At 40.2% G+C, this 23,830-nt stretch overlaps 1 protein-coding gene across 2 annotated transcripts in view; it reads left to right on the plus strand.

Annotated features, from left to right (window-relative positions):
- Positions 1–23,830, plus strand: part of LOC118835785 (disks large homolog 2) — a 654,221-nt gene that overhangs the window by 108,153 nt on the left and 522,238 nt on the right. Inside the window, exons 1-2 of one of the 2 annotated variants that reach the window (XM_036743052.1) lie at positions 4,935–5,044; positions 20,801–20,957. In XM_036743052.1, the coding sequence (XP_036598947.1) occupies positions 4,956–5,044; positions 20,801–20,957 (246 nt within the window). In that variant the 5' untranslated portion in view covers positions 4,935–4,955. Of the gene's footprint in view, positions 1–4,934; positions 5,045–20,800; positions 20,958–23,830 lie in introns of those variants that run through there. The other variant, XM_036743051.1, reaches the window with a different exon arrangement.

Below are 23,830 nucleotides of genomic sequence, written 5' to 3' on the forward strand. Positions count from 1 at the left end.
ATTCTGATATCGCAGAAGAATAAATGTAACGTCTTATACTTGGGTTCAAAAACAACAATGGCAGCAACAATGTCGTGAGTAGAAGATGGAGAAGATTTTTCTAGGCCAAAGATCGTTTAAAAATTAATCCAGGAGTCAAGGGTACCATGTAGCAGCTAGAAAGGCTAACATGATTTTAAGAGGCATGAAGAGAAAAGGAAAACTAAAAGCCTGCTGTCCTCTCTCCTCTTCAGATGAAGAGTGTTGTTAGCTGGTTCTGGGTGCCACATTTTTGGAAAGACATTGGTAAAACTCAACTATTGGGGAAGCTAGGTGGCCCAGTGAGTAGAGCACCGGCCCTAGAGTCAGAAGGACTTGAGTTCAAATCTGGCCTCAGACACCTGACACACTTAACCCCAATTGCTCTGCCTTCCCCCCTCAAAAAAAAAAACTCAACTATTTAGAAAAATGCTGTCAGGATGATGAAAGGCCTTGAGATCATGCCATATAAGGATCATTTTACAAGACTTGAGAGTGTTTAACATGGAGAAGAGAAGACTTAAGGGTCCCACAATATCTACCTTCAAGTATTTAATGAACTGGTGCATGAAAGAAGAAAGACTTGTTTTACTTGGTTCCATGGGGGAAAAACTAGTAATAATGAGTAGAAGTTTCAAAAAAGCAAATTTAGACTACATATAAGAGAAAGCTCCCCAAGAAATCTATCAAAAAAAAATCCAATCAAGAGTTGGTTGCCTTGGAAGGTAGTGGTTCTTCCTCAATGTCCTCAAGCAAAGGTTGGATGGCCACTTTCTGGGTACATCATGAAGGGGGCTCTTGTTCACGTTCAGTGTTGAACGGACTTTTCTGCCTTTGACATCCATTCTACCTGCACCCCACTCTGAGATTCTGTCCTATTATCTATCTTGCTTCTCTACTTTACTTTGTTACTGTGGTCAAGTAACTTCCCTTCTGTAGACCTCAGTTTTCTCATCCTTGTGAAGGCATTGGATTAAAAACCCTATTAGTCTATTCTAGGTCTAACATTCTTTGATATTTTTTTGGTTCCAAATCTACCTTTCACACTTTAACAGTATCTGACTAATTTAAGTGCCTTGTCCTTCATTCGGAGAAGAGTATCAAGGATATAGGACAAGATATTGTAGGCACAATCCATAATCCCAAAGCATAATTTCATGGAAGACTAACAAAGACTTCCCTTCCTTTTATCTCCTATCAAGATTTGTTGTCAGGAAAAACAAACTGAAAAACTCATTCATACTGAAGAGTAAGTGACTGACAATGCTAAATGGGTTCATCTTGTGTTCTGTTACTGTCTGTTATTGTTGTTCAGTCATTTCAGTCATGTCCGACTCTGTGACTCTGTTTGGGGTCTTCTTGGCAGAGATACTGGAGTGCTTTTCCATTTCCTTCTCCAGCTCATTTTACAGATGAGAAAACTGAGGCAAACAGGGTTAAACTTGCTTAGGATCACACAGCTAGTAAGTCTCCAAGGCTGGATTTGAACTCATAAAGAAGAGTCTTCCTGACTTTAGGCCCAGCGATCTGTCTAATATGACTCCCAAATGCCACATTTATCTGTTAAGAGAAGACAAAAGAATGGATCTGTACCTGGAATTGTAGACATCAGCAAAGCAGTAGGGTGAGAAGGAGGTAAGCTTCTGGAGAACAGGGGCTACTTGGTTTTTGTTTGATTTCCTTTCTTTGTATCACCAGAGCCTGAAGAAAATGATAGGCACTTAAGAAAGAACAGTGTATTGAATTGGAAACAGGACATGTTTTTGTAGTGGTATCAGCCACCTCATGGCCACATGAGAGGCAATGTCCACTTCCTACCTTGAACCACACCAAGCCTCAAAACAAAGCTGACCCAGAGTGCTCATCCAAAGTGAGGTCTCTACTTATTGAAAGGTCAATCAGCAAATATTTCTTAAGCACTGCCTGTGTGCAGGTATTTTGAGAAGCACTGGGGATCTAGAGACAAAAATGAAAGAGTCCCTAGCCTCAAGGTGTTTATATTCTACTGAAAGGGGGGAAAACACACATATAAGTAAGCACAAAATATAAACAGTATAAATACAAGATCATGTTATGGGTAAAGATGCAAACTGGGGTGATCAGGAAAGACTTCAAGGCAGAAAATGGTACTTGAGTTAATATTTGAAGGAGCCTAGAGACTCTAAGAGGCAAAGATAAGAAAGGAGAGTATTCCAAGCCTGGGGATTGATGATGGAATGTGCAAAATAGCCAGAAAACCAGTTTACTCAGACAGTAGACTTCATGAATAGGAGCCTAGGAGAGTAGGTTGGAGCCAGGCTTGTGAAGGACTTTAAATGTCAATCAGAGGAATCTAGAGTATCTTTTTTTCTTTCTTAATTTTTTTTGGAATTTTTTTTCCTAATTATATATAAAAACAATTTTGAGTCTCTAGTATCTTAAAGAGCTACTGGACCTCGGTGAAGCAGGAAGCGACATAACCAATCTTCAGTAATATCATTTTGGCCGATGTGGGTTAGATGCATTGGGACCAGCAGGATGCGGAGGTCTCTTGGTGTTGGTGGCTGTTTCTACAATAAGTGCTTTCAGCATTTAGCACAGTGTCTGGCACTTAGTCAACACTTAATAAATGCTTGTTGACTTGACCACACCCCAGTGCACTGACTGACTTCCCTAAGGAGTGGCTGACAGCTTTGGGTAGTGGCTTTCTTGTAGTGCTTTTATGTCCTCTGGACCTGCAGTCAGGAAGACCTGAATTCAAATCCAGCTTCAGACATTTACTAGTTCTGTGACCCTGGGCAAGTCACTTAACTTTTATCTACCTGGATTTCTTCCATTATAAAATAGTGATGATATTAGCATCTACCCCTCTGGGCTGTTGTGAGGATAAAATGAGATAACATTTGTAAAGCACTTTGCAAACCTTAAAGCAGGATATAAATGCTAATTACTACTCATACTACTACTACTACTACTACTACTACTACTACTACTACTACTGCTACTGCTACCACTACTACCACTACCACTGCCACCACTACCACTACCACCACCACTACTATTACTACTAAACTACTACTACTACTATTACTACTAAAACTCCTATTCCTACTACTACTACTACTACAACTAACGCTACCACAGAGGTATGAGTTTATATACTCTTCTATAGCCTGGGACGTTTGACTATTGGTCAAATAGGGAGATCAGTGTTTCACTGCAAAGGCAAATTGGTCTATGTATGCTATGAGTGGTAGGAGGTGAGTTTCCCCGTATACTCTCCTGACTGGGATGGAGTAGCACAGGTGGGGAGCTCTGACAGATAATGAAGCCTGGGTCTCTAGCTGGCATCTGAAGGCCAGCTATCCTCAACACACCTGGATGCTCACCTGGGAGGTAGCATAGCATGACAGATAGAATTCTGGACTTAGGGTCAGGGAGACCTGGAGTCAAACAGCCCTGAACTAGAGGCAGTTAGGTGATATAGTGGCTAGAGCCCTGGGCCTGGAGCCAGGAAGATCTGAGTTCAAATCCAGCCTCAGACATTTAGTAGCTGTGTGACCCTGGGCAAATCATTTAACGTCTATTTCTTTCAGTGTCCTTAACTGTAAAACGAGGCTAATAAGTACACGGCCTCTCACGGTTGTTGTACGATAAAATGAGATATTTGTAAAATGCTGAGCACAGTTCCTAGTGCGTAGTATGTGCTATATAAATGCTTATTCCCTTCCCCCACCTCCCCTTAGATTCCAGTCCTGCTTCTGACATTACCTTTGTGGCTGTGGACATTTAAACAATGTGGGATAAGAAGAAAAAGCAGATTACATAATCTCACAGAGCCTAAGCTCCTCCTTTGTAAATTGGGCATAACTATTCCTGCAGTATCCACCTCACAAAGAAATTAAGTATGTAAAGCGCCTTGAAGACTTTAAAGCTACTATATAAATATCATTTACTTGTTACCTGGAAGTCTAACAAGAGGGACCTTCCTGGTGGCTTAGACATGACCCCATCTAGGCAGCCCCCAATAACAACAGTAATTCATATTTCCTGTAACACTTTAAATTGACAAATCAGCTTTTTCATGTCAGCTTGATAGTGTAAAATTAAGCCCATTTTATAGATGATAATCTGGAGGCTCAGGTAGGTGAACTCAGTTCCTTACACAATGAATAAGTTGGAGGAGTTAGGAGCCTAAGATTTAAATATTTGAACCCATCTCTTGTTTTAGCTCCAAGGAGGGGGGGCGGGAATGTCTGCCTAAAAATTGCGTTAATGGTCTAACCATAAAGCAGAATCAATAGCCAGCAGTGTCATGAGCAGTTGACTCTATAACCCAGATTCCAGAAGGAGATCTTGCGTAGGCCCTGTGTTACCTGTGGCTTAATTTTATCACTTCTCTGACTCTCAGTTTCATTGTCTGTAAAATGAGAGGAGTCAAATTAGATGATCTCAAAGGTCACTTCTAGCCCTAAATTCTATGACTCTTGCTGACTCTGTATCCAGAGCTGTCTCTTTGGACTTCACATACAGTCAGGTGGCCTTGGGTATCCTTATTTCTCAGCCACTGAGATCTTTCCCTGGCCTGGCTTCTCCCTTTGCAGTTTGCCACAAAGTGTCTAGGAATAGAGAAACCATCCTATACATCTGTTTTGATACTGGATTAGCTCTCTCTCTCTCTAATGTAGTTTTTTTTTTTTTTTAAGGTAAATCCGGGAGAAATGGGCAAAGTCCTTTTAAAAAGACACTTTGTGCCAGAGTTCTATCAAAAGCTAGCTGTAAAAGTTGCATACTGGCTATAAAACCAAGCTGGGGGACATAGTTAATGGATAACTTGAAGTGATCCATGCAAATGTGAATTTTCCACCAACCCTTGTCTTTCCCAGCTAGGAAGCTGAGCAGAACTGGTAGAAGAGAAAGGCCACGTGGGGGGAAGCCTCCTCCCGATTGGGAAGGCTATGGGAAATCCAGATTGCATGGGGCAATACTCTTTCAGTTCTGTTTCTGACTGGGGAAGGAGAACGGAGCAGGAGCTGGTTCACTGCAGGTAAAGGCAATTTTCATCTGAGATGAGCAGGGAGATATCACAGATAAGCAAGGTCTTCAGCTAAGGCAGGGAACGTCTTCCCAGAAAAGGTGCTACAGGGCTTTCTTATGCCAAGCAAAAGGGGCCACCAACAGATAACCGAAATGCCCCAAGCGGAAAGAAGAGCGAAAGGTTTCTCTAAAGCAAAACAGGAAACAAGGCCAAGTCATGCCAGTTATTCATTGTGAGAGGGTATGGTCCTAGTGAAAAGAGCCACAGCTTGGGAGCCAGAGGGCCTGGGTTCAAGTCCCAGCTCTGTCACCGATGCCCTGTGAGATCTTATAGTCACTGCACTTTCATCTTTCCCCTCTGCTCTTCACCCTTTCCTAGGGTTCCTGCATCACCTAAGATAATCCCTCTGAGCCTCCCTTTTCTTACCTGTAATGTGAGAGGCAGCAAGCTGGCTGACGGGATAGAGTGCTGGACCTGGTTGCTGTTCCGTCATTCAATGGTGTTTGACTCTTTGTGAGCCCACGAACCATAGCACACCCGGCCCTTCTATCCACCATGATCACTCAAAGACTGTCCAGTACATGCTGGTTGTTTCCATGACGCTATCTATCCATCTTATTCTCTGCCATCCCCTTTTCCTTTTGCTTTCAATCTTTCCCAGCATCAGAGTATTTTCCTATGATTCCTGTTTTCTCATTATGTGGCCAAAGTATTTAAGCTTCAGCTTCAATATTTGATCTTTCAGTGACCTGAATTCAAATCTTCCCCCAGACATCTATTAGTTGTATGACTCTGGGCAAGTAACTTGATCTCTTAAATCTGAGTGTTCTCATCTGTCAAATGGGCTGTTGTGAAGATCCAGCTTGATACATGTAAAGTGCTTTTGCAAACCTTAAAAAGCTACGTAAATGCTAGATATCACTGTTGTTATTATCCCTAATCTGGATAGGCAGATGGAGAATAGGTGAATGGCCAGACCCATAGTGTGTCAGCTGATGAATCATGTCAAGCTTCAGGATATCTCTAGTGGAATGTGCTGGCTCTCGGTCCTTGGCCCTGGGCTACTAAGCATTTTACTCAAGGGCGTGTGTGATTATAAAGATAGCATGCTTGTCAAACTTCTGAATGACAGGAATCTAGGAGTGTTTCAAATGACTGAATTGAGATCCCTGTAGGTCTCAAGGCTTAAGCGATGCGCTGAATCTACTAAGATAGCATTTCATAGGACAGCTGGGTGATGCAGTGGAGAGGGAGCCAGGCCTGGAGTCAGGAAAAATTGAATTCAAATCTGACCTTAGACACTTACTAACTGTGTGACCCTGGGCAAGTCACTTACCCCTGTTTGCCTCAGTTTCCCCATCTGTAAAATGAATTAGAGAAGGAAATGGCGAACCACTTCAGTATCTTTGCCAAGAAAACCCCAAATGGGGTCCCAGAGAGTCAAACATGACTAAAATGACTCAACAACAACACAAACATTTCATACTCGATACTCCAGCAAAACTGTCCTGTTTGCTGTTCCTTACCCTCAACATCCCATCTTCTATATGCCTTTGCCCTATTCATCTCCCAAGCATGGAATGCTTTCCCTCCTCCCTTCTATTTCTTAGAATCCCTATGGCTTCCTTGAGCTCAGCTCATTTCCTACTCCCTGCATCATGCTTTTCCTAGTGCCTGTCAACTGTTAGTCTTTCACCACTGAAATTACCTTTTTTCAGAGTATATTGCCTTTTTTTTTTTTACTGTGTTCATAAGTTGTGCCATTAAGTTCTACTGTCTACTGCTATAAAGATAAGCCTGAACTTTATACAAGGTTTGTTTTGGATTACATATGCTGGAAAATAGTTTTGGCATCATAACTGCATATAGCTATAAGGACTTTGGGGTTTGTGAGTTTTTATTTGTATTTTCTGGAAGAGTGAAGCGTAATGTGCAGAACCTGTTTATGCCACCATTTATGTTACTGAAAAGCCCTATTCAAATTGTGGGTGCCCAGGAAATGTTCATGTTATAATTATTGTTTATCATTAAGCTATAATTTGGTTTTTAAGTATTGCCTAATGTCTCTCAGGGCAGCTAGGCGGTACAGTGGATGGAGTGTTGCACTCAGAGTCAGGAAGACCTGAGTTCAAGTTTTGCCTTAGACACCTGTTGGCTATGTGACCCTAGACAAGTCACATCCTCTTTCAGCTTCAGTTTTTCATCTGTAAGAAAGGGGAGTTGGACGAGATGGTTTTAGAGATCATTTCCAGCTCTATATTGGTTATCCTAGCATTTTTGTAGTCTGTAAAGGCCCTTTAGATGGCTTTTTATGATTCCAGCTATTCTAAATCAGCAGGTTAGAGTTCAGTTTAAAACATTTAAAGTCATCCGATCTTGCTAATCCTCAGCTTTCTGAGCTATAAAATAAAGAGGGTATGGACTATATGGTCTCTTCAAGCCCTGGATCTATGAATCTGTTATCCTAACAGTTTAAGTTAAGAAGAAAAGCAATGCATCCAAAGAGATAAATGTGGCTGAAGAGGGACCTCTCCAAGAAGATCAGATTTCAAAACTTCATGTGAGAAATAGAGAAGAGAACTTTGTTGTTGTTTTGTTGTCATTTCAGTCATGTCCAACTCTTGGGGTTTTCTTAGCAAAGATACTAGGATGGTTTGCCATTTCTTTCTCCAGCTCATTTCATAGATGAGGGAACTGAAGCAAACAGGGTTAAGTGACTTGCCCAGGGTCATCCAGCCAGTAAGTGTCTGAGATCACGTTTAAACTCAAGTATTCCTGACTCCAAGCCCAATGCTCTCTCCACTGTGCCGCCTAGCTGCCCCAGTCTCTTAGCCCATAAAAATTACAACTGTTGCAGTATTGAAAGGACATGTAAAGAATATAGTCAGTGAACTGCCATAGACAGTATTTAAAGACTCATAAAAAAGGTAAGAGGGAGAGACTGCAAAACTGGAGATGGTCAAAAAAGGGATAAAAATCAAAATGTAGAAATTGTAGTTGTGTTGGGTTAGCATTGCTCCCCAGAAAAATTCTGTAACAGATTATTGAACAGATGGTTTGTGAGTACTTCGGAAGGGAAGTAGTGGTGGCTAGGAGCCAGCATAAGCTTATTGAAAGCTCTATCAAAATACCTACATGAGGAGGAGGGATGGGGAATGAATCTTTGGGAGGTCAGAGATATGCTCTCGCACTGTGTATCTGGATTTCAGCAAGGCTTTTGAAAAAGTTTTTCATGATATCTTTTTAAACAAGGAAGGGAAATGTTGACAAATGATGGCACCATTAATTGAAGCCATAACTGATTAAATGGACCTTACTAGTGGCAATTAATGCGTCAGCATCAATCAGGAGGAAATTCTGTAGTGATCTGTGTTGGGTGCATCCTGGTCAGTAATTTTTTAATGATTTGGATAAACATATAGAAATCATGCTTATCAAAATTATGTTTTACTGAAAAAAAATTTAGAGGCATATCTAATATGTTTGGTGGGAAATTTTCAATGCAAAAAAAAAAATCCTGAGAGGCTAGAACAATAGGCGAAATCTGACAAAATTACATTTAAGTGGAATAATTCTAAATTCCTGCACTTAGGTTCAAATCATCAACTGTGCCAATGGAAGATGCACCTGTATCTTGAGACATGACTTGACAGCATTTTATGCGGGAAAAAGTCTAGAGATTTCAGTAGACTATGAACTCAGTTTGGCTCCTCAGTGGGATATAGCTACAAAAAAACCCTGCAATAATATGCTCTTGGGCTATTAATAATAATGATAATCCAATTTATATAGCACTTTACATTTTATAAAATACTACCCTCAGAAGAATTCTGTGAAATAAGTAGTGTGAGTTTTGCTTACCCTTGTTTTACAGAAGAGGAAACTGAGGCTATTAAGTGGAAGAGTTGGGACTTGAAACTCCAAAGCCAATATTCTTTTTTTTAAACCATACCATACGACCTCTCCATATCTCACAGAAGTAGTCCATCCAATAAGCAGAGGATAGATTTCTACACTCTCTCCCAATTCTTAAATTCTATGATCTTCTTAATAAGTGACTTTCCAGAGAACAAAAGCACATTTCTCTGATTCAGCCAAAATCACAAGGAACACCATTAAGATTTCAGCTAATGAGTTGCTGACATTCTTGGGTTTAATGCCACTTGCTGTTAAGCTGTATAACTCAGTGACCATTTTCATTTATCATTATAATTGGATGTCCCTTCTCTCTCTTTCCTTCCCTGTCCAAAAAGTGGTTGAATTCAGATTTCTCCAACTTAGATTACAGACCCTTTGAAGATAACAGGAAGGGAGTGTGGGAGGTCAGAGTGAATTTTTCATTCATCTAGTGTCCAGATCAGTTTTGTTTTAAGACCCAGAAGACTTGAGTGTTTACCTTTAATAAAAACCAAACTGTTTACTTACACTGCTCAATTTGCAGTGTGTTCATTTGCTTATTAACTAATTGGAATTCAATAATGGCCAGGAGTATAGGAGTAGAAGACTGTTTCTTCCTACAGGAAAAAAATAGTAATCTGCCTGGAGGGGAAGTACTTAGCCATTTTTTCCCCTCTGATTTTATTATCAAATACTAGTCTTTCTTAAAATTCTGCTTTCTTCATGTTTCCAAACAACATTTTATCAGTAATGAAAGCTGGGGGAAAAAAAGATGGCATGTGTTGTGATGAAGCGCTCTTCACAATGGTGATAATTTTATTTTTCCAAATAGCTGAAATGATTCCTTTATAGCTTCTCTTTGAAAATTCCAGTGCTATCTGGAGAAACAGGCAGGTAGCTGCCATTAGGGACAGCATTTGTCACTTAATTCGGAAGGGGAAATAGACATGAGTTCAGCCAAAATGTGACCAAATAAAGGCAAACCTCTGTAATGTTTTATTTTCTCTCCTTTTGGAGATGAAAGGAAGTGACAAGAAGCAGACAGTGAGAGGGAAAAGTGAGAGCCTACATCAAAGACAAACCTACTGAGGGCCTTATTTGTCTTTGTGAATAATTCAGTTGGGAGCTGAAAGAGATGAATCCATGAGTGATTATGCAATCTTCATGATACATGAAAAAAATCACCAACTCCAAATGTATAATAGTGAAACATCGGCACGGCCATTTGTAATGGCTGTATTTTGATTTATGTCTGTGGGAGAAAATATCGTTATCTTTCTCACTTATTATTTTTTATTATTTTAACCAAATTCAGTCTTGTAACTAATTCTGAGAACTTTTCTTAGAAATTCTAGTTGGTGACAAAAGTCCTGACCTTCAGATCTGGAGCTGTAAGTTGGAGACCCGGTTCTGACACTTAGAAGCTATACGAATGTATGTTGTTGTTACGTCCTTTCAGTCATGCCCAACTCTTCATAATGCCATTTGGCATTTTCTTGGCAAAGATATTGGATTGCTTTGCCACTTCCTTCTCCAGCTCATTTTACAGATGAAGAAACTAAGGCAAACGACGTTAAGTGGCATGCCCAGGGATACATAGCTACTAAGTGTCTGAGGCCAGATTTGAACTCAGACCTTCTGACTCCAGGCCTGGCACTCTATCCATTGTGTCATCTGGCTGCTTATATGGTCATATACAAATTATTTAACTTCCTTCAGCCTCATTTTCCTCATCTGTAGAATGGTGACTATTGTCCCTGCACTAGGTAGCCCACCAGGTTGTTTTAAGGAAGGAACTTTGTGAACCTTAGAGAAATGTGACAGTATCAGAGCAAGAAATTGAATAGGAACCCTTTAAAAAGTATGCATACCAATGGTGTCAAACTGACACAGAAATGGATCCTTGTGGGGCTCTTATCGACTTAGAAAACTACAAATTCACATTATCTATGTTGTTTTGTATCACTTAGTTGGTTAATTATTTCCCAGTAAGTTTTTAATCTGGTTGGAGCCTCACTCTAGAATGTTATAAGCCACATATTTGACACCTCTGATGTAGAGCACATCTTCAGTAGCTTAACTCAAGGAAATAAGTAAGGGAAAGGATCACAGCACATTACTTTACAATGCTGATTATTAGGGGCCTTTGAAATATATTAGCAGACACTGTCCTAGAGAAGTCTAAGCTAAGCAAAAAATAAAGTAGTCTTAAAACATGAAGGAAAAAAAAGTTACCACCTCTATCATCACCTTAATCCCCAGCTCAAAAACATTTAGAGGCTCCCTTTTGCCTACTGGACAAAGTGCAAATTTCCTATCTTGAAATTCTAGGCCCTTTACAATCTGTTCCCAATCTACCTCTGCAGACTAATCTCCCCCTGCTCACTTATACATAACCTCTAAGCCTTTAGTGTACTCTCTGTCCTCTGAGATGTCTTGTGTATTCTAACCTCTGAACCTTGATTCGCATGTTTGCTCTTGCCTGGTTCACTTCCCCTCTTCTTCTCTACACATCACTCAGGGACCATCTCAAGTTCCAATTTCTCAGAGACCAGTCTAGCTCAGAGCTAGTTTTCCAAACTGGTTTTCTGAACAATTCATTTGACAGTTGTCGATATATATATAGAATCACAAAGTGGAGGCCTGTTAGAGCTGGAAGGAGCCATTGAGGTCGCCTAATACAACCCCTTACTATATAGATGAGGATTCAGAAACCCACAGAGGATCAGCCTAGCCCAAGCACGCACAGCAAGATATTGAAAGCTAGGACTAGAATCAATGGACTGGTGCATTGTTCCTTTACCTCCTCAATGTCCTTTGTCCTCCAAAAAGATCCTGAATTCCTGCAGGTTTGAGGCCATGCCTTGTACTTCTTTTGTAACCCTCGTATTGCACAAAATAGGCTACGGAACAAGGGCCAAATGTGTGATTTCATTGGTATAAAGAGCTCCTATTGAGAGATCTCCTCTACCGATGTGGTTTGTCATATGCTCTGCAGTTTAGAGTCATAGAGGGTTGCCCAGAGAACTGAGAGATTAAGTGACTTACCCAGCATGACACAGTCAGAATCTGCAGAGGTGGGATGATCGACTCCTTCTATCAATGACAAAAATCATCTTCTCTGCAATTTATAGTGTTGGAGAGACTAATGGGCTAAATGAATTGCAAAGACGTGTGTGTGTGTGTGTGTGTGTGTGTGTGTGTGAGTGAAGTGGAACTTGAACCCAAATCTTTTGGCTTTGAGCCCTAATCTCTATCTATTCCTTATGATCTATGCCATGCTGCCTTTCACATAGTAGATTGATGGATGAAACCACATAGCCTTCTTGCTTGACTTTTCCATGGAACTGACCAGCTTGAGTGTTTTGCTAAATCAACTAGAGATTTGACCATTATAAAGACATATCCAAGTCTCCTGAGGCATTGACTATTCCATCCATTCTGCTTTAATTAAGTCAGGAATCTCAAGTGGTGTGATGATAATCAGCCAATAAATTCAGCATCCAGTCACGTCCACTGGTTTATATCGATCTGTATCCTTCAATGTAAGGCTGAGAATTTTCCTTGACCTCTCTTAACTGGATACATCATTTAAACAGGTTTAATTAAGCAGCATTTTGTAAGCCAATACATAAAAATTTGTCGTGTTGCCATGGACAAGTTCTTTCTCTTCTGTGGGTTAGTCTTTCCTCATTTTTCAAATAAAAAAACCAGATCAACTAAGGTTCCTTCCAGGTCAACATTCTGCCACCTGAAATCTCTGAGTCTCAGTTCTCTCTTCCATGAAATAGGGACAATAAAACCCACCCTGAGCAGCCTTCAGAATGAAATTAGATGAGCTCCGGTAAGATCCATCAGAACTCCAAAGCAGAGCTAGAGCATCATGGACTTTCAGAGCTGGAAAAGACCCAAGAGAAGTCACACTGTCCAAACTATATTGGTCAACATCCTTGACAAATGATATCCATTCTCTGTTTGAAAATCTCCACAACCTATGTGAACAAACAGATTTATAGCAGCCCTTTTTGTGGTGGCAAAGAATTAGAAACTGAGGGAAACCCTATCAACTGAGGAATGGCTGAACAAGTTGTAGTATGTCATTGTAGTGGGTTACTATTGTGCCATGAGAAATATTTTGCAGCTTCATTTCAGAAAAACCTGGAAAGACCTTTATGAATTGATGCAAAGTGAAGTGAGCAGAATCAGAATGTTATACAAAGTAACAGCAATATTGTAAGATGATCAGCTGTGAAGGATTTAGCTATTTTCACCAATACAATGATCAAAGACAATTCCAAAGGACTTATGATGAAAAATGCTATCCATCTCCAGAGAAAGAACTGATAGAGTCTGAATGCAGATGGAAGCATACTTTTTTAAATTTTTCTTTACTTTTTGTGATTTTTCTCTGGTCTGTGTTTTCTTTTGCAACATGACTGATACGGAAATGTTTTGCATAAAAAAACTCAAGAAAATCAAATAAGAAAGAAAAAGAAAAAAAGAAAATACCCACAAAGGAGAACTCACTGTCTTTTGAGTCAGTTTATAACCACTTTTGGACAGCTTTCTTAGGAAACTTTTTTCCCCTTATTTTGGCTCCAATAGGACATTCTAGATATTATACCTTCTAGTTCTTCTCTTTCAATTCCAGCAGAACAAATCAACTCTCTCTTCCCCATGATAACCCTTCAAATAAGTGAGATAGCTATTGTGCGTCCCATAAGTTAGTGGTTGTTTTCTTTCCTCCTCCGCATCCTCCTCCTCCCCCTCCCCCTTTCTCTCCCCTTCCTCCCTCCCTTCCTCCTTCCTTCTTTCCTTTCCTTCTTCCTTACTTTCCTTCTTTCCTTCCTTCCTTCTTTTTCTTTCTCTTCCTTCCTTTCTTCCTTCCTTCCTTTCTTTCTTTCTCTCTTTCTCTCTCTTTCTTTCTTCCTTCCTTTTCTCTCTCTTTCTCTCTCTCTCTCTCTCTCTTTCTTTCTCTCTCTCTCTTTTTTCTTTCTTTCTTTCTTTCTCCTCCGAGATAAGCTTGCTTAGTTCCTTCAAGAGAGGAGCTCAACCCTAATCACTATTCCGGCTGCCCTCTCCTGGACATGTACTTCTCTGAGAGATGGCACCCCAGACTAAAATCAGTGTTCCAGAAAGGGTCTGACACAGGGAAGCAAAACCAACACCTTCTTTATTTTGGATGCAGTTTCTATTAATTCCCCTTCTCTCTATTCACATGCTCACTACCTTCTCGGGTTCTCATTGTCTCTCGCCTGAATGATTACAGTAGCCTCTGAGTCCGCACTTTCCCCTCTCCAATCCATCCTCCACATAGCAGCCAGATGAGCATCCATCCCTAAAGCACAGGTCTGACAACGTCACTCCCCTCAGGAAGTTTTAGTGACTCCTGATCACCTGTAGGATAAAATTTTCACTCCTTTGCTTGTCATTTAAAGCCCTCTGCCATCTGACTGCTTCTCCACCCCCTGCATCCTTCCAGACTTATTTCACATTATTCCCTTTTAAATACTTCAAGTATTCCAGAGGCAGCTAGGTGCCCCAGTGGGTAGAGTGCTGAACTTGGAGTCATGAGGACCTGAGTTCAAATCCTGCTTCAGACACTTACAAGTTGTGTGACCCTGGGGAAGTCACTTCACCTAGGTCTGCCTCAGTTTCCTGGTCTGTAAAATGAGGATAATAGTACTTATCTCCCAAGATTGTTGTGTGGATCATATGGGATATTTTTGAAGTGCTTAGCATAGTACCTGGCCCTTAATAAGCTCATTTCCTTCCTTCCAAACTGTCCTATTTCCTTTTACTGTAGACGACATCTTATCTTCTGTCTCTGCCTTTGCCTATGTCTATAATATTCTCTCTCCTTACCTCTCTTGGCCTTTTGGAATGCCCTTCTCCAGCTGAAAGCTTCCCTTAAGCTCTCCCTCCTGCACAAGGCCTTTATTGCTCTCTGCCAGAATGACTTTGTATTTACTTCATATATATTCTGTATTCACTTGTCTCCCCTATGTAATGAAATACAATTTTCTTCCCTATGTAATATAAGCTCCTTCGGGGCAAGTTCTCTTTCATGTTTACCTTTATGTCTCTAGCACCCAGCATGATACCTGGGACATAGGAGATGCCTGATAAATGGTCGTTTTTTGATCCACCATACAGAGCTAGCTGATACAGTGAAGAATGGGGCTGTCCTGTGTTCTTAACTAGAACTCATCATTTATTTCCCCAAACCACCTTCCTGAGAAGTTCGTTGGAACTGCTGTTCTATAGATCAAAAACAACCAAGAGATATGGTGACTTGTCCAGGGTCATGCAGCTAATGGGTGGTAGATTTGGGACTAGAACAGTAAATATTTGTATTTTCAGGTCTTTACTACTTCACAAGTCATAACTGCCCATGGATAAAGCACTTCCCCTCCACCCTCCACTTACAGGCACACAGAGAGGTTTACAAAGTCTTTTTTTTAAAGTATTATCCCCATTTCACAGATGTGAGGAAACTCATATCTAGAGAAGTCAAATGATTTCTCCATGGTCATACAGAAGCTAAGTGCCAGAACTGGGTTTCCATCCTAAGCCTCTAGGCCATTTTTTCCAGCTAGAAATGAGTACAGCCAGACCTTGAATCCAGGAATTCTGATCCTGGATCCAGTATTCTTTCTGCTTCACCACAGGAACATACTACTTTTTGGTGTAGGTTTCCCTGTTTTCCCTGTCCTGGCCTTTAGATAAAAAATGTACCCCTTAGGGCTAGCTGTGCAATGGAGGCTCCATTCCCCAGAACTAACCAGCTGAAGCAGAGTGTTCTCAGCAAGAACCTGTTGACACTAACCGGAATCAGCTGTCGAGGTCCCAGATGCTCAAACCTCAGTGCCAACAGTCTGCTCAGGGAAAAGGCATACATAATTAATTACTTCCCTTTCTGGTCCTGAGCCTTTTGGCCATATGGTCTAAGGGGAAAACAACAGGCCACAACAGCCCTGTATTACAACCCCTCCAATCAGTGTTGCCTGCCCACAGCATCCCCAGAGAACACAGATCACCAGCATGGAGGCTGCTGCTGCTGCCTTCTGGTGACATCCTCAAGCAAACAATGTGGGCGCCCCTCCAACTCCCCAGCTACTAAAGGTTTTTCAGTGATTCACACTGAGAGTCACATTTAAAGGGAAAATTGAAAAGGTAAAAATGAATGAGACAGGTTTCACAAGAATGATAGATATTGTGTTAAATCTCTGAAAAAGTCATGGTTAAAAAAGTGTATGCAGATGAAAAATTGGTCTGTATATATCACATCTTATTATATTATGTTACATTACATTCTGTTATACTATGTTATATAATATATATATATATATATATATATAATTCTCCCACAGAAATTTCAAAAATCATTTAATTTTAAGTTACTATTGTATTTTGAATAGTATGGTAGCATAAATTTTATTCAAAAAACCCATAATAATAATAATAGCATTTACACAAAGATTTAAGGTTTACAAAGCTTTTTACTAATTTTACCCCATTCGAGAGTCTCACAACAGCCCTAGATGACAGGTGCTATGCAATATTATCTCCATTTCACAGAAGAGGAAACTGAGGTACACAGAGGTTAAATGACTTGTCCAGCATCATACAGGTAGTAAGTATCTGCGACTGGATCTGAACTCAAGTCTTCCTGACTCCAGACTCAGTGCTCTATCTCCTGTGCCACCCAGCTGCCAATAATAGCCACCAAAAACTCAAAAGAATTTTTAAGCCACATGGTAATATTAAATTCTGATCATACCAACAAAATGAGGACAATATATATAAGTATATCCAGAATAGATAAATGTGGAATACAAAAAAATGAGTGGAATTAGAAGGTAGTTTGGGAGGGGGGTGGCGCAAACTGTTAGGGTCCAGAAAGGATACAGGTGAGTGGTGCTTGATCTGCCCTCTTGAGGGAAGTGAGGAATTCTCAGAGGGAAGATGAGGAGTGCATTCCAGGCACTGGAGCTAGCCAACATCAAGGCAGAGGCTGAAGATGGACTGTCCTGTGTGAGAAAGTGAAAAGTCCAATTTTGTTAGACTATAGATTACAGGATGGAGAATGAGGTATAAATTCTGAAATTGGAAGCGGGAAAAATAGCTTAGGGTCAGGCTGTAGAGGGATTTAAAAGACAAAAAGAGGAGTTTGTGTTTGATCCTAGAGGCAAAGGGGACCCAGCAGAGCTCATTAAGTAGGGATATGGTACAGTCAGATCTGTGCTTTTGGAAAATCACTCTATCGGGTCAGCCATGATTTCAGGTTACAAATGATGAAGAATGTTCCCCATCTCCTAACAGAGAAGTGATGGATTCAATTTGCAGAAAGAGTCGGGGGGGGGTGGGGGGCACGGGGTTTGGACATAGCCAAGAGGGAATTTGTTGAGTCATTTTGTTTTGTTTTGTTTTTACTGTGAATATTTGTTAAAGGGTTTTGTTCTAGCTTGTTGGGGTATTTTCTCTTCCAGTTGGGCTGGGGAGGATGGGGGGATAGAAAGAAGAGAAAATAAATGCTTTTTAATTGAAAAAAGGGTAGAGTTTAATTGTTGGTAGCTCCATGTGGATTTGGGATTTTGAGAGGGACAGATTTAAGTCAGAGGACCAACTAGAAGGCCACTGCAGTAGAGGAGATGAGGGCCTCAGCTAAAGTGGTAACTGTGAGTAGAAAGATGGGATTGGATGCAGGAGAGGTTTTTTATTGAAATTAACAGATTTATCAATTGATTTAGACTTGTAGGGTAAGAAAGAATAAGGGTAATACCAAGGTTGTAAACCAGGGAGTCTGAGAGGATGATAATATCCTCAACAGAAAAGTCAAGTTCTGTAGAGTAGAAAACTTTAGGGGGTGGGGGCGGGGGAAGAAATAGCGAAGTGACTTTTGGACATACCAAGTTTGAGATACTTACGGGACATCCATTTTTAACTGTTCAACAGGAAATTAGTAGTGTGGGAATAGAATTCAGGAAATACTAGGGCTGATCTATAACTTGCCTACATAGAGTAACAAATTAAACCCTTGGGATCTAATGAGGCCAGTGAGATAGACTATGGAAAGAGAAGACGGCCAGGACATGTTGTTGACTCATTTTTCATTATGTCCAACTCTCTGTGACCCCAGTTAGGGTTTTCTCAGCAAAGATACTTCAGTGGCATGCCATTTCCTTCTCCGTATTATTTTATAGATGAGGAAACTGAGGCAAACAGGGTTAAGTGACGTATTCAGGATCACATAGCTAGTAAGTACCTGAGGCCAGATTTGAACTCAGGAAGATGGAGTCTTCCAGACTCCAGCCCCAGAAGTCTATCTACTGTACTACCTAGCTGCTTTTGTGTACCTCCAAAATTAAAGGGCATGATATGGATGGTAAATCAGAAAAGGGGACTGCAAAAAAAACTGTCAGAGAGGTAGGGGGAGAACCAGGAGAGAGTAGGATCACAAAAAAATGCAGAGAAGTTTCCAGGAAAAGGTGGTCATCAGTGTCAAAGTTAGCAGAAAGGTCAAAAAACATAAGAAATGGTCATTAGATTTGTTTGTATTTAATAGGAAGATTGGCTTTTTTTTTTCATTTGATGGGGCTTTGGAGTCAGATTATGTAGGTTTGAGTCCCAGCTACTACTTATTACCTGTATAACTTTGGGAAAGTCACTTTTCCCTTCCATGTCTCAGTATCCTACAGTGTAAAATGGAGAGGTTGGATTACTTGATTTTTAAGGGGCCCAAATCACAATGTGTCCATTTTACAGATAAAAAAAAATTGACTCAGGGAGGAAAAGTAACTTGTCTAAAATCGTATTGCTAGTGAATGTTAAAGCCAGGAATATAACCCAGACTTTCTAAGCCTAATATTTCTACCACAATGGAATGCCTTCCAGTACCAGAGAATGAAGCAGTTTGGTTAAAGGAAAGAGCTCTTAGCTAGGGGGTCAGAAGAGGCGAGTTCTAGTAACTCTAACTGTGTGACTCTGGGCAAGTTATTTCCCTTCTCTGGATTTCAGTTTTCTTACTCATAAAATTAGGGTGTTAGGCCAGATGAATTCCAAGCTCCCTTCCCATTGTAAAATTCTGTGATAAATTGTGTTCACATTGATTAGACTTAAGCTCTATAAGATCATGAAATTCCTTCTGATTCATTGAAGAAAAATTAGGGTATTAATTCTTCGATAGCTGATAAACCATCATTGTCTAACAAATGTTTTAAATGTATTTATTTAATATTTTTTCTCTCCAAATTACATGTAAAAATAATTTTTAATATTTACTTTTTAAAATTTTTGAGTTTCAAATTCTCCCCTTTCCTCCCCTCCTCCTTCATTGAGAAGGCGAGAAATTTGATAAAGGTTAGACATGTGCAGTCATGCAAAATGTATTTCCATATTAGTCATCAACAAATATTTATTGAATGCCTACTCTGTCTACAACTGTATGCTCTGTTATTGGTAACATGGATGACAGAAAAGAAGTAAATGGCATAGTCCCGGCCTTCAAAAAATCTATACTATGGTTGGAAATACACGATTTCCAGACATGAAATCATTAAAAAACAATGACAGGCAGAATATGACTGAATGCTAAGTTCTATAATACAGTTACAAAATATTAAATTAAGTTGGGTAAAGGGAGAGATCAAGGATTAAAAGAAGAAAAGAAAGAAAAAAATATGGAACCTGATCCTGGAAATAATGCTTTGCTCTTTCCAGAAAGCTTTTATTATACCTTATTTAAGTTTGTCTTCGGGATTTAAAGAAAATACATTTAATTTTTGTTTAAATTTGTATGATATAGTTGAAAGAACTAGTTTTAGGACTCAAAAGACCTGGGTTCAAGTCCCACCTTCAGTACTCAATAACCATGTAACTATAGGCAAGTCCTTCCACTTCACCTCTCTTACTATCAGTTTTCTTTTCCATAAAATAGGGATAATAACTTTTCTACTACCAATGTCACAAGTCACATTGATTACATGTGGCAGTAAGAACCCAGGCTGTGCCTGACTGCTAGATCAGTGATCTTTCTTATCTATCTGAAAGCATTTATAAGGCCCTTACTATGTGCCAGGCCCTGTACTAAGCACTGGGGTGGGGATATTATAAGACTTAAATGAGATGATGAATGGAAGGAGGTTTGAAGAAGGGAAACCAACTAGCTGAGTATTGCAGTACTTCAGACAAGAAGTGATAAGGACCTATGCTGGGATGGTGGCTGTGTGGATGAAGAGAAGGGAATGTATACAAGAGATGTTGTAAAGGTAGAAACAACATTTAACAGCAGATTGGATATGTTGGGGTGGGGGTGGGAGGAAGTAGTGTGAATGAGTAGAGGTTGAAAACAGTGTTTCAGAGTTGATGTCTGGGAAGATACTGGTATTCTTAACAGTGAAGAAGCAAGGGTTTAGGTCAACAGGCCATGTGGCCTCCAGGCTGCAGGTTCCCCACCCTTGGCTTAGGGGGAGAGGTAATGAGTTCAGTTTTATACAAGCTGAGTTTGAGATGCCTATGGAACAGACATTTTGAAATGTCTGACTTTCAGTTTTTAATGCAGAACCACGGTTAAGGAGAGAGATTAAGATTGGGTATGTTGACTTACTTTTTATAAGTATTACATACATAGAGATACTGATATCTACATATAGATACACATTGAGATATATCTATATATCATCTATCTATCTATACACACACACACACATATATTATATATATATATATATATATATATTTCTGTATCTGTAGCTAGTTACCTAGCTAGTAGTAGGTAAAAGTACAGCAATATGTCTAAAAGCAAAAGACAACCACTGTGACTTCCTAGGCAATCATGGGTCTAAACACTGCCTTTTGTCTCCACAGTGAGCCTCGGAAAGTTGTCCTGCACAAAGGCTCCACAGGGCTGGGCTTTAACATTGTGGGCGGAGAAGATGGAGAAGGTATCTTCGTATCCTTTATTTTAGCTGGAGGACCAGCAGACCTGAGTGGGGAGCTCCAGAGAGGAGACCAGATTCTCTCCGTGAGTATTTGCTTTTAAGCCTTTTTTTTTTCCTTCTGGGCCTAACACCATCCATGAGGAAAGTCGCTTTCAATTGCCTGTGAAAGCTTTTTAATTACACAACCAAAGATGATGGAGTAACTTGGATCCCAGGTGTGCAATGTAGCATAAATGGTGATTAGGTTGGGAAGGAGATGAACCAGAGTTCTAGTGCTTGCTGATCTCAGCTTCCCAGGGTTTTCATCTTTTTCTGGACTGGAGTAGAAGAATTTTTGTTTTGGGGAACAGAACTACTAATTTGCATTCTTTCTTTAATTACTGAAAACTCTGTTGAGAAGTATTAAACCCTCCAGTCCTCCTCTGTACTAAGAGCCTCCTTGTTTCCTGGGTTTTGAAATCTGCTGCACTCAGTCCCTAAGTACTCCTCCCTTCCTACCCCACTTTCTCCTGATATGTAGTACATCAGAAATGAATCACCAGAATAAGGTGATTTGTAATGTATTATAAAACAAACTTCATAGTTTAGCAAGTAGAGATGTGGCTTTGGTGTTAGGATGATCTGGGCTTAAGTCTTACGCCCGGCACATAAAGGTTATGTGACTCTGGACACATCTCTTGACTCCTCAGCACCCCGGTTAACTTCTAAGATTACAATAGTTTCTGATCTGTATTGGCAGAAGGAATTTCTTTCTTTACCACCAAGATATCTACATTAATGAAATCACTGGATGAGACAAAAAATAAAAAATAGCTGCCCATCCCAAAGATTTTCTAACCTAATTTTTATGGAAAGTTCTTTAGGCTTAGCTTTGGCAAAGAAACTCTTCAGACGAAGCACTGGATACTGTTGACTGTGACTTCCTTAGGACCCTAGAAAAAAATGGTATCTTCCTCCCGAGAATACGTTTTGCTGATTTAGAATTGCCCATCCTTTGTAATCAGAATCAAACTCATTGGTCCTTTTTACAATTCTAGGCAATATTGCTGGCCAATCAGGCATTCTCTTGGATTGCAGGGCAGGCTTATGAATGATCTGCTCACATTTTTATATAATAATTGACTATGCAACTTCCCTTTGGGCAGAGGGAAAAACAAGGACATTTAAAGGTTAAAAAGGGACCCCGTCACCTAAAATGCAGAACACATTCTCCCCACAAAACACATACATAGAGAAATTATCCTAAAACTAGCCTTTTCAATCACAAGTTGTTTTGAAACGCAAACACTTCACTTAAACGCAGGCTCTCAGACTTGAGAGCACTGAATGTGGCATCACTTGCCTCTGTAAGTTATCAGTTATGTGTTCTTGGAAGTCATTTCACCTCTCTGAGACTCAGTTTCCTCATGTGTAAAATGAGTCTGTTGGACTAAATGATCTCTAATGTCCCTTGCAAATCTGATTTCTGTGATTTGGGGGAGAGCTGGAGCTTCAGTTCTCACCATTTAATTCCCTTAACGCTTCCCACAATCATATATTCAGACAGAGGGGTTGAGGTGTCCTGTGGCATATTGCAAGGTAATGAAATGAAATCTGTATTCAATATTCTCAGAGAGAGAAAAAAACAATATCCCATCATTGGTAGAAACCCCAAATGTTGATCTTTTCTGCCTGACAAACAATCATCTTCAAATGCCTATACATCTCCACTCTCAGTATTGATTTTGGTCTGGAGGGAAATGAAATACCCAACTCCTGAGAGCTAGAGTCATGTAAAAGCCTCGTGATATGTCATCCTTCATAATAATAGCCCTAGACTATAATCCATGGAACTAATTCCCATGGACATTACTGAGAAATCCACATGAGGAAAAGAGGTGGTATTTCTGAGCTAGGTAACAGGAACTTGAAAACCAAGACAGATGGAAAAGTATTAACAGACCACAACCATCCCTGAACACAAATCACCAGGCCTGACCACTGAAAGAACCAGCAGGTGGGATTGTAGAAAGAGCATTGGATTTGAATCATGGTCTCAGAGGATCAGAGATTTAGAGGTAGAAGGAAACCTGGAAACCACTGAGTCCAAACACCTCATTTTATAGGAAATTAAGGCACAGAGGGATGAAGGGACTTTCCCAGGGTGAAGTTTGGATTGAGTCAAAGGGCCGCATTTGAGGACCTAAAGAGCCACATGTGGCCTTGAGGCCACAGGTTCCTCACCCCTGGCAGGCAATCAGCAGAACAATAAATCAAGCCAATTTCTGAGGTGTAAATAAATGCTGGCTAAAAATCTAGTTATCAGATGCCTGGTTTAAGCTGGCTCCAGCATACCCCTGATTTCCTGCTGTTCCCCACTGCTCTTACCTTCTGCTGATTTTTTGGTAAGCAAGACCCATTCTGAATTCTAGAAGCACCCTGGCATCTTGGAGACCTTAAGAAAGAGCATGGAGTTAAACTGTCTGTTGTATAAGATAATTTATCTCAGAGACAAGGTCTAGAGGATTGTGATACCACCCTCATCAGTGAATAACTTTGTTTAATTCATACACACACACAAACACATGCACGTACATTCTTGGAATCAATTTTAGTATCTGTGTGATTTTATTTTTTATTTCCCAAAGTACATAGGTCCAGAGGGTAGAACTAGTACTACTGGGCAGAAGCAAATAAGAAATAGATTTTTAGTCAATGTAAAGAAGAACTTTCTAACAATCAGAGTTGCATGAAAGCAAGCTGCCTCATTAGGTAATGAAGTATTTGTGTAGAAACCAGAATATAACCTCTAAGGAGTAAGATAAGGGGAGTGTGCCGGATGATCTCTGAGGGCTTGTACTAGTCTGGCATTCTCTGATTAGCTCAAATACACATAAGCATTCTTAGAAAACCATATAGGTGTCCTCCCTCCCTCCTTTCCTTCATTTTTCCTTTCCCTTCTTTTCTTCATTCCCTT

This window comes from Trichosurus vulpecula, chromosome 2, assembly GCF_011100635.1.
Source record: "Trichosurus vulpecula isolate mTriVul1 chromosome 2, mTriVul1.pri, whole genome shotgun sequence".
NCBI classification, from domain to species: Eukaryota; Metazoa; Chordata; class Mammalia; order Diprotodontia; family Phalangeridae; genus Trichosurus; species Trichosurus vulpecula.